The following is a 12093-nucleotide window of genomic DNA, read 5'->3' on the forward strand; positions in this document are numbered from 1 at the left end:
TTATTGGTAAAAAGATGAATCGGCCTGTTATAGCGCCACCATGAGGCAGATTAGAATTTTTTTAAGTGGCATTTCTCCCTCGGTGGGAATGTGCGTGTGAAATTTCATGGAAATTGCAAGCTGCGTTCATGATTTGAGGCATTTTGTTCAAAACGGACCAATCCTGCAAAATTTGGAGGCCAACCTTAGCCAATGAGGATGGAATCTGGGAAATCGGACAGATCCGGGTTGATCACATGACTATAGAGATACTGTGTACCGATTTGTATGACGTTTGGATACAATCTGTAGGAGTGCTGTCAAAAAATGAGTTTTGCACAAATCGGCCTCCTGGTGGCGCTGTAACAGGCCCATGTGAACATTTTGGGGCAGAAGTTCTGAATTGGCATCCAGGGAGTGTGTGTGCACAGTTTCGCTACGATCAAGCCAACGGTGCCAGAGATTAGCTGCTGACAGACGGACGGACACACACACGGACGGACGGACGGACGGACAGGGGTAAAACATACTCTCTCGCCATGCCTTTCGGCCTGGCGGAGACAATAAGCCATTGTGCTTTTATGAGCGATCCAGTTTAGAGGACCTTGTACTTCCGAATTGTACTTCCATGTACTGTTTCCATGTCTTTCTAAATACAGTACTTCAATCAAATCAAACTGATTCTGGGACACTCATTGATTGATTAATTTGATTGACTACTTTATTTAGAAGAACCCACATGAAAGTACAGTTGAAATAATACAAGGTCAACAAAAAAAAGCCCAAGAAAGCCACTCCCAAAATCCACCAGGAATACTGGAAATTACATCTACTCTGTTAAAACTGTCAAGGGGGGGGGGGGGACCCCCCAGACCTCCCGGTCAGTATGACCCCCACCCCCCTAGAAAAAAAATCTCCTGTTTTCTGACGGTCTGAGGTTGGCAGGTATGCAATACTGCAAGTAAAAGTCCGCAATTAAATTATATATACTCCAGTAAGGTAAAAAATACCTTGAGTAAATGTACTTAGGTACTTTACATCACTGGATCTGGACCTTTACTATTTGCAAGTGTGTGTATGAATGCTCAGCTCAGGCAAAGTGGTCTATACATATAAAGTATGTTTTATAATCTAAACAGTAGCCTATAGCATATATAAAAATGTAAAAAAGCGTATTTTAATACAAAATAAGGCTACCTTTAAGTAACCTGCAAATTATGAACACCACTTAAATTGAACACATTAAATGGTGAAATGGTTTAACTTTAATTTCATGCATGACTGAGTCTGGTGCATGTGTCAGAATCATGCATGCGTCAGAATCATGCATGCCCTGCAGGCTGGAACGGCATTTGATCCTGCCCGACTAGCCTATAATGGAAGGAAAAATATGGATCTGTGGTGTCAATGCACACTGGCCTGGGTGCAGCCACTACTGCGTTAAGTTTAATCCTTCATAATAAAAACTATACAACTTTATAGAAGTCTGTTTGGTCTGTGTAGATCGACAAATGCACCAAAAAATAAATAGGCCTACAAACAATAAAATGTTTATTTCTTAGGCTAATTCAAATCATTCTTTAATAGGACAGACAGATCAACATTCACTCTAAAGATGCTTTCTGCTTAGTATTTTCTACTTTTAGTTCAATACTTCATCATAGGCTACGCCTTCCCTTAAAAACATTCAGTACTCCATGGCCCACTAGGATAAGTATGTTATTACTTCCAGTGTCACAACTGATATGAAAAAAAAGAAACGGGATAAGTAAACAAAGTAAAATTTTAATAAAATTTTATATTACATAATTGTGGAACAGACGCTGCATTTTCCAAGCATACAAGTGTCATGGACATGTTTCAGTAGGTGATGTAATCATACTAAAGACATTATGCAGCTTAGAGTGGCAAAGCTTTGACATTTGACGACCCAACATAAACCAGTGATTAGCAGGATTAATGATCACAGTATAATAAACAAGACCAGGACTGAATACAATAATATCTACCTTCAACAACTGATATCACAAAACAAACAGTAGAGTTCTCTCTGTGATTCACTAAACATTCCAAGCAAAAGCATATTAGAAAGCTGATTTAGATCCCATTTCAATGTGATTTCTATTACTTTCACAGGGACAAACATTAAATGACAATGGGAAGAAAAAAAATGTAACCAACAACTCAGCTTGTTATTTTTATTTCCCATGTGTTTTTCCATCAACCCAGACAAATCCTTGATTTGTAGACATATTGTGGTTAGCTAATCTTGCCAAAGATTAGCAGACATTGAGAGGGAACGGCATGTTAGCTGCAGGGGTGCATACAGAGGGTCAAACCCTCGCAACATTACACGGCACAAATCATTCTGTACATTTGATAAAGTGCCCCTCTCCCCCCCCAACAGAGTGACTGGTAACCTTGGAGCCGCGGGAAGTGTTGTTCATGAAACATTGTGAAAGAAGGGAGAAACCTGCATTGTTCAAGAACTGTATGGGTCTCCGGTCGCCCTGAAAACAAAACGGACCACTGTCTTGGCACAACCCCTACATACTCACAAGAATAATAGACTGGATGGGTGGAAGCAGTGTGGTGAAAAGGCAGCCGGGCCTCTTTAAACCACTTAAGCCCTATTGCATACTTGATCGTACGGCGGTGTCGCGTGGCAAAAATAGCAGATCTACAAGCTCACAACGCAGAGCATTATGAGCTTGTAGATCTGCTATGTTTGAAAAATGATGCCTATAATGACGTGCCCTTAATAGGCATGCCAGGTTGAAAGTGGTTAACAGCTAAATTAAACTAAATATGGTGCTGCTTGCATCCATCAAATACCGTCAGACTTTAGACCAGTACAGAGTTCATGCAGAGCCTTGCAGGGCTCGGTTCGGCATCCAGGATGGTACTCCAGTGATTGCATACATTTTATGCCTCCACTCCCTCCAGCTCCGGGGGTAAAGGAGACTTGGGGTGCTTGCTCTCAAAGTGTTGCTTGAAGGTTTTGGGGTCAGGCATCTGGGACTGCAACATACAACATGAGAAAATACAATCATCAAACAGTACATTAACATTACAGCTTGTTTTAGTTCTTAATTATAGCATTTTTAGCGGAAGGAGAATAACACTGACTCAGCTCTCAAGGAAAGGAAGAAATCAAACCCATGTACTGCATAAAATAAAAATGGTTCCAAAACGACCATCATTGAAAAACTATAAGCATGCATTATGATCGTTCTCCAATTAAAGGAGTAGTTCACCCAAACAATTACTTATTTTCTATGAATTACACACCCAATGAAGCCTTGTTTTTGTCACATTCCTGAGCCAATAATTTGATTACTCAAAGAGTACCAGATACATACGCATCTTTATTATAAAATTATTGGCTTAGAAATGCGACAAAAACAAAAGCATCTCCATGAATTCAATGCTTCATGGGGTGTGTAATTGATTGAAATAAGTCATTTTTTGGGTGAACTACTCCTTTAAGACATGCAGAAATTATGTCTTGGTTCCTGTGTAATTGTCATTACAGGATGTGTCAGTATTAGGTGTGAATAGATTTTGATCGAACATGTAGTTGGACCGACAGCTCTGTCACCACTGACAGCTACTGTATCAGTCCTGGTTAACAGGCTGAAAAACTGATATTTATTTTGTGGATTCTATCCATTCTCTGAAGACATATTTGCCAGATGGTATCCATTATTGTCAAAATTACATGAAAGCGTCATACAGGTAATTGTCATAATATCAATTGTATTCCAAGTTTCTACTCGTTTGCAGGCAGACATTCTCATCCAATTTATGTTATATAATCAAGGTCACATAGTAGGGGACAAACCGGAAGGGACTCTTCCAGTTAAAATAAATTCTAATATATTTTTAAGCTATGTACAGAGTGCAGGTGGGGAAACTGTGTGGACCGGTTAGAGTAGAAAATAACTTGGACAGCAAAGAACCTGTAAGAGCATGTTATGAAAATTAAAAAACCCAAATGAACCCGTTTCTCTTTCTTGAACACTTTCACAGAAGAAGGCTTATTTGACCCAAATCGTATAAGCTTTGTGACACAATAAATACTAAATAGTACATTTTAGTTCTCTACTGATTGTCTGATGCTTGATACTGTACTTACCCTACAGACAAGACAGGTATACACTAATGCCGCCTTGGCTGCAGTTTTCTGGTCATGCCCCTTGGCCTTCTTCGCATCTGCTGCTTTCTTAGCATTCTTCTGTTGTGACTGAATCTTCTGATGCCCACGTGCCATGCTAGCTGATAATACAACTGCAAACAATGATATTAAAGTCAACCAATATACAGTTAATGTATACAAGCAATCCAGTTAAAGCCTGTTACCAGAGCTTTCACTTGTTATGATGTTTCACCGTTTTGCTCGAGGTGAAACAGCCTAGTATGTGTATAGAGAATTTGGCAAAGTGAAGATGTTATGAGAGCTCCAACAAATTACCAGCAAGAGGTAACTTTTTGTTATCATTAAACCTGATATTGTCATGATGACTATCTAAGAATGTAAATGGTCAATACGTCTTTTAACACCAGCATGTGTATAATATCTAAATGAGTGGGTGAAGATCTCTGATCGTCTGGCTAAACGAGACTACAGTATATTGTGAATTCTTCTGTAGTCATGTTATCAATTCCACTGTCAGGTTCTAGCACTGCATTAATGTGGAACAATCTATTTTATTTTGTGATACTGTTAACATCATAAAACAGGCCAATACTGACACTGGGCCGGCGGGCCCATGCAAGTAGCCTACTCCTGCACAGGCAGTATAACTAGTTTCTGAAGAGGCCTTTAGAGAGCAAGACGGTCTGATTAAAGCTGTACAGTTTAGACAAGGTTATGTAAATACAATAAACGTCCAATCTTGCTTGAAATGAACCGCTTTTGACTTCGGGCAAGGCTATTCAAGGCGGTGCCATCATTTAGAGAGAGAGAGAGAGGGAGTTTCGTTTCATGTCATTAAAGGCTCAATCCGGATGTGTTTGAACATGCATTAGTATTATTATTCACATAACATTATGAAAGCGTTATGATTGGCAGATGGAAACTGTTGTATGTGGAACTTCCCTACTCCACCATTACTTAAAAATACCTATTCTCCACTGCTGTCTTTGTTGGTGATGGGGGTTACCCATTTGTTTACATTCATAAGACTGATTTCACGGTTTTTTTTATTGACTGAAATACATATACAGACATACGTGTCCATATCTGTCAAAGGTATAAAACTTAAGGATTCAACGTCTTCATTGATGTGATTCTAGTGGTCACCATCACCGTCCAACAGCCCAGATATAGCAGCTCTCTGGACAAGGCAGGTGCTAAAACTACAGCCCAATTGATACTTCCTCGTACGACGGCGTCGCTCGCCGAAAATAAGCCAATCTACAAGCTCACAGTGCCTCGCATCGGCAAGGCGTTGTGAGCTTGAAGATCTGCTGTTTTGGAAATAACACGTGGTTTTAATGAAACGCTGCTTTGCGGTATGGATACGATATAAATAGATGGTGGCGCCGTTATTAGCCGGCAGGCTAAAATATGCTAACGAGGAGGCTATTAGTCAAGTGGCACAGGAACTGAACGTTTTGTTTTGCTTTCAAATTCAACCACGTCGGGTTAACGTTAACTGGGACGTCTACTGGAACTATTCCCCCTGAGCACAGACCATCAAACAAGTGAACGTTAACGAGAATTTAACTCTAGATTCTCGCTATGGCCAGCTGTTAACAACAGGGCTCCGTGTTATTTACAGTGTTGCCATGTCCGTTTATTATAAGCGACTTGGGCTTTTTCTGTTAAGTTGCTTGTAAATATTGGTAGTTGCGGGTTGCGTTTTTTGGGGCGTGTTTCTACAGTGTAGTTGCTTATTTGGGCTTGTTTCCTATGTTGTTTAAACCATATTTTCATGTCAAGGACCCCAAAATTAATATGTATTCGTCCCTAACCCCCATCTGAAAATGTTTTCTGCCAGGGAGCCTCGTACCAGATGTGTTGTAAGAGAATGTTTAAGAAATCTTCTATATTCCACATTTTATTTCAAAATTATTATTTTTTGAAACAACAGATCTACAAGCTGCTCTCGCCTTTAGTGGAGTGTATTTGCTACTTTTTGGCTTGGTTTCATAGACCTGGTTGCTTATATTAAAATCTGGCAACACTGGTTATTTAGCTTTAGCTTGTTAGCTCACCCTGCTAGCTAACCATTATGGCAGAGACTTCTTCTATTGGGCTGGCTTCTTCAGCCTGTTAAATATATACACGTCTTACCTATACCATAGCTAGAGGGGGACACATAATAATGAAATCGTGTCGTAAAATAACTAAGAATAATAAGAACATACCTTGTAAAACTACCAGTGTGTCGTTTGCTTGAAGATCTCACACAAAGTGTGGCAGCGGCCGGAAATCCCACTCACACAAGGGAACAGAGAGGTGCGTTCAGGGGCTCAACAGAACCTGGGGAATTTCAGTGGTGGAAAAAGTTCTCACATTTTTTACTTAAGTAAAACTATCAATTCAATAAAATGTAGAAATACTGTTACAAGTAAAAGTACGGAATTCGAAATGTACTTGAGAAAAAGTACAAAAGTATTGGCATCAAAATGTACAGTAAATGTACTTTGTTACTTAACACCATTGGTGAATTTGGAACTGTGTAACCTCATTTCAACTCATTGGGTGAGTGCTGTAGCCACTACAACTCCATTGATGAATTCAAGTATGTTAATGATTTATGGTAACAGTTTGACAACAAAACCCATATTGATCAAACAACGCCATTGCTTCATTTTAATATTTACGAATCCTAAACATCTTAAAACATCAATAGTAAATTGTGATTGTAACACATGGACACATTATAAAATATATATTTGAATTTACGCCCACAAAATAATGACAAAATGATGTGTTAATGATGTAATTAACACATAATTAACACATTAACTTATGTGATAATGATAAATATACCAGTTTACGACTACAAGGATCTTTCAAATGCAGCATTAACTCGCCACCGCCAAAGTGCACACATGACAAGAACAATATCGCCTCCAAGCGGCGGTGTGCTGGTAATGCATACATCTCACATGATACTGCAGTGATGGCAGAAAAGTAAATGGAAGAAAGCATAACACCACACAGTTAAAGTCCTTGGTGTATTTTATGTTTATTCAGTTTTGTGAAGTTGCAACCACCTGTAGTAAAACAATGCTTAAGAATAACTACATGTATCAGCAAAAAAGGATGAATAAAAGTAATGTCCGATTTTATGACTTTGGGTTCGGGTATGGGTATTGATTTGACGCCTATCATTTCTCCTGCTGTATAATAATAATAATATTTTTTATTATTATAATAATAATAATTATAAATGTTGTTATATATAAAATGCTGTTATTTTCAGATGTCTGAAAACAACACTTGTGAGAGATACAGTAGCAGTAACCCCATGTCACCTGGTTTCCATTCCATTTTTAACCAGTGCCATCCGGTTTAGAGCCCGCCTACTCCAAAACTGTATCTGGTAATTCACACACACACACACACACACACACACACACACACACACACACACACACACACACACACACACACACACACACACACACACACACACACACAGTCAGAAATAGCAGATCTACAAGCTTACAATGCGCCACCTTGCGAGTTGCAACGCGTTTTGAGCTTGTAGACAGGCTATTTTTGGTGTAGACAGTTTACGAAGTCTAGAGCGTTTAAGTGGAGGTTTAAGTGGTTAAAGGCTGAACTAGACTAAAGTGTCTAGTCACCTGTCTCCGCCGGGTCAGGTAGGTTATTGTGGCCTCCTGGTGGCGCTATATTAGGCCAATGTAAAGAGGGTGTCATTTCTTCGGCCTTTCACGGCAATCGGACTGCGTTCATGATTTGAGGCATTTTGTGCAAAAAATAAATGTGTTTTGCAAAAATCTGCCTGCTGGTGGCGCTATAACAGGCCAATGTGAAAAGGGTGGCATTTCTTCCTTGGCCTAAAGGGAATGTGCATGCAAAGTTTCACAGCAATCGCACATGATATGAGGCATTTTGTTCAAAACGGACTAATCCTGCAAACTTTAGAAGCCAATCTTAGTCAATTAGGATGGAATATGAAACATCGGATAGATCCGTCTTGATCACATGACTATAGAGATACGTACTGATGTGCGTGATGTTTGGACAAAAAAAAGTATTATAATTTTTTGTACAAAAATCGGCCTCCAAGTGGTGCTATAACAAGCCGATCTGAAAGTTTTTGGGCAGAGATTCTGCTCTGGCATCCAGGGTGTGTGTGTGCACAGTTTCGCTGCGATCGGGCCAACGGTGCCGGAGATTAGCTGCTCGCAGACAGACGGACACACAGACGGACACTCGGCCATGCCTTCGGCCTGGCGGAGACAATAACATTACGACCGTCTCAGTTCTAGAGGTCCCGACTGCAAGCTGGATAATGTGTGGCCATGTCCACATGAAGCATTGTCTAGCTTGCAGCAAAGACTCTGAGCATCTCTCAGTGCACCTGGAGCCAATAATCACTTTACACTGGAGGGCAATTTGTCTTCTTGAGACAGGCTGTGCTCCAGCACCCTGTCACCATTAAAGATGAACATACCCTACCTTATCCGATCCATGACAAAAATAGCACTATTAGAACATAAACAGGTCTACACAACCTTATGTATTAGTATCATAACAGTGGAACTTATATAACATTAAAGAGGAGTCTAAGTGTTGTTTTTTCTTTTGTTAAAATAAGTGAATGAAATAATTAATTAATAATATATAATATATTGCTATAGAGTGTTTGTTCAGTAAGACAGGTCTCCCTGTCTCTCCAGCTCGTTAATAAACATAAAATTCAGGTCGGGAACCAATTTGATCTAATCAGGAGTCATGCAGGATATACATTGTAAGTGATGAAACAAACAAAAATGAGTTGATAACATTGGAACTGGAACACTAAAATTGAAGCTAATAAATTATCTTTGTGGGGTTCTCTCTCCACATTGGATAAAATTGGTATCTCGACCTGAACATTTATTTTCTGTTTACTGCTGGAGAGATTTGGTGACCCCTGTTAATGAACAAACACTCCATAGCAATGATTACAGCTGGAATATAGAGCTTTAACACAACACTACACAAGTGAAGCCAGGAGGACAGTTGATACTGGTGGCTCATGAAGGTCCGCATAGATGGTCATGTTCTTCATTATGAAAATGGCATATTCTGTTATCAGCACTATCTAAAACAGTGACGAGGAATGCTGTTGGGTGTAAACAGTGGAGTTGTCAACCATCACTCCCCATTTGACTGCATTCATCTTGTATGGAAATTAACTCAATGCTCCGTTGCCGGGCCTGTTATCTACTGTAGTGATGCACACACAAGCCAACAAACCAGCCCTGTGAACCTGGAAGGACTGAAAAGGTATATTAGAAATGCAAATGCTGCATTCATTTGTCGATTCACCAGCTCCATCGGTTTACATCGCTGTTTCTCATTTCTCAACCAGTGGTCTACCGACCATCACATAATTACAGGTGGTTCATGGGGAAATATAGCTGTACTTTATATACTGTATGTATATTTGACCTTTGTTAAATGTATAAAGAAACTCATATTATTATATTTCATAAGTCCATCCAATTTAAGAAAGAATGTATATTAACTGTTAAGGAACAAATTAAGGAAGAAATATGCTAGTGGTCCAGAGCTAAAAAAGATTATAAAAAGGTTTAATTGAGGAGTTTACATAAGCCACAGTCATCGATAGAGATGGCTGCTGGTAAAACTTGTGTATATTATCAAGCAATTGCTTTATCAGCAATTGGTGTGCTAAAAAGCCACAAAGTAAACAGTTAATTGCCTTTCTTACTAGAACGTTGATAAGAGTTCATAACATATCGTGTAACATCCCGTTAATCATTGACTGTTGTTTTTCCTGTTTTATTTTGTGGTTGCCTAATGTTTTATTTTGTAGTACTCGCATATCTGGTCGTTCCTGCCCTCTGTATCTTCCACTCCTTTGATCATCTACACACCTGCTTCTTATTCTGCCCATGCTTTTGCCATCAGAGCCAACCCCATTTATACAGTATACTCCCCTGTTTTCCTTGATCCCCTGCCAGATACCCTTGTGTCTAGTTCATCCTCCTGTGTTCATCACTTTCCAGCACCTAGCTTTAACTAGTTTAAGTGTCCATTATTTCTGGTCCTTGATGTGTTCTCTGATTTAGGGATTTCTGCCATTTGTTAGGTTGATTTGGAATGATTAACTGTGTATGACTGCCTGACTTTTTGAATTGTATCTTGTGTCCCCGAGTCTTCTTCGCGATTCGTGCTCTGGTCTGCCCTGAATGATTGCAAATATTTACATACAGGAACTTGTGACGTTATCATCACGTTACCATCGCATTCTTGTGCCTTGTATATTTACTTTTATACTATAATATATTTATTTTAAAGGTATGGTAATTGATATTTTTGGGTTAAAACAAAAAACTTTTTGTAAAAGGTTAAAGCTCTATATTCTGAGTAATATTGCTGTAGAGTGTTTGTTCAGTAACAGCTCTTTAATAAACAGAAAATACATCTTCAGGTGGGTGATACATTTTGTTCCAGTTCAAAATGTGTCTGCTAATTTATTTGTATCATCACTTAAAATGTCCCTTGTTTAATCAGTATCCTGTGTCAGTTTTCTCTCCTGATTGGATAAAACTGGTATCCTGACCTGAAAATGCATATTCTGTTTTTAGGGAGAATTAGGGAGACTCCTGTTACTGAACAAACACTCTATACTGTCCATAGCAATGAATAGGCCTACTATCAGAATATAAAGCTAATTAACACTTATTTTAACCAAAAATATCACTTACCCTACCTTTAACTACAATATGTAGAAAGCTTGTACAAAATAATTTCACCCAATCTTTATACCTGGTGTAGAATTGTGATGTAACATTCATGAAAGATCGCCCAGTCCCGTTTCATAGCACAACAAAACCGGTGTATGTTTAATTATTGTTATCGTAGAATTGGTATTCCTCTTATGCCATGTCTCAAAGGTGTCCTGACTTTCATGAGGGAAATCTTATCATTGTGAGAAAACAAAAAAAAAAAAAAAAAAAAAAAAAAAAAAAAAAAAAAAAAAAAAGCATCAAAAGAAAAGCAAGACAATCCTTCTAGTCTTTTGTTAAAAGGGGGAAATTTCTCTCAAGAGACAAGTATGTGGTTATGCTTTCAGAAAGCAGGATAAAAACTAGAAGAGACAAAAAATGTCCTTATGACAAAGGCCACACATTAATGCTCAAGTTCCCCTGCCCTGGAGGTTGTTGTGCAGTGACTTGCTAGCTAGGCTAGGCTGGGGTGGGGTTGTCCACCCTTAGGGCCTGCGTGAAAGCAAATCTTCCAGGTGTCAGCTTTTCAATAGTGGTGGAGAATATTATCCGGCTTTCCATTGTGTGTGTGTGAAAAAACAAGGGTTTGCCACAGACAGCCTGAGATTTTTCCCATTTGGATCCTTTTCTCTCCTCCCCACGAGGGCTTTCGGACTCACTTTCAGCGGAACCCACCCAGTGTTTATCAAGGACCCTTGTTTTCTTTCTCCATAAATTGTTGTGTGCAGCTTTGCATCAACGTATTTTACAGTGTACAACAGTCGAGGTTTAATCACATTTTCTCATGTTCGTTTTTAAATAACTTATGAAAGTTGCTTGAACATCTTTTAATTAACCAATTAAGCCTCATACTTTGTTGTATGTCAAATTGCAAAAATTGCCGATTCACAAGCTGCGCGCCGCAATGTTACGTGTTGTGAGCATGTAGATCTGCTATTTTCACTATTTAAAAAGAAAATGTAAATGTTTAAAACGTTTTTGAAAATATACCTAAAATAGTGACACCAGTGTTAATGTGGTTAGAGATGCATTTCACTAGGTTAGTAAGTCATGGTTTACTCTTGCGAGGAGAGGTAGATTCCAGTCCTGGACTGGATGCTAGAACCTGTCTGGCAGGTGTTGGCTGTAGGACCGCAAACGTTGAGAGGGAAAAGATGGAGAGGCGGA

General features: G+C 39.1%; 1 protein-coding gene across 1 annotated transcript; it reads right to left on the reverse strand.

The window, feature by feature from the left end:
- Positions 1-1744: 1744 nt before the first annotated feature.
- On the reverse strand, positions 1745-6470 carry znf706 (zinc finger protein 706). The gene is made up of 3 exons (XM_080442226.1): positions 6355-6470; positions 4118-4269; positions 1745-3000 (listed from the first exon to the last, which is right to left on the reverse strand). Exons 2-3 carry the CDS (start codon positions 4250-4252, stop codon positions 2905-2907), a joined length of 231 nt encoding a protein of 76 aa, XP_080298352.1. The 5' UTR covers positions 4253-4269; positions 6355-6470; the 3' UTR covers positions 1745-2904.
- Between the last annotated feature and the right edge of the window lie 5623 nt (positions 6471-12093).

Source organism: Gymnoscopelus braueri (genome assembly GCF_963280865.1).
Source record: "Gymnoscopelus braueri genome assembly, chromosome: 11".
NCBI classification, from domain to species: Eukaryota; Metazoa; Chordata; class Actinopteri; order Myctophiformes; family Myctophidae; genus Gymnoscopelus; species Gymnoscopelus braueri.

What these genes read in the sequence shown, in the direction of transcription:
- znf706 (XM_080442226.1), bottom strand. Translation starts at nt 4,252, where the DNA reads ATGGCACGTGGGCATCAGAAGATTCAGTCACAACAGAAGAATGCTAAG. An exon ending in ATACCTGTCTTGTCTGTAGG is followed by an intron (nt 3,001 to 4,117) that starts GTAAGTACAGTA and finishes TGTATGTTGCAG; the next exon opens with TCCCAGATGCCTGACCCCAA.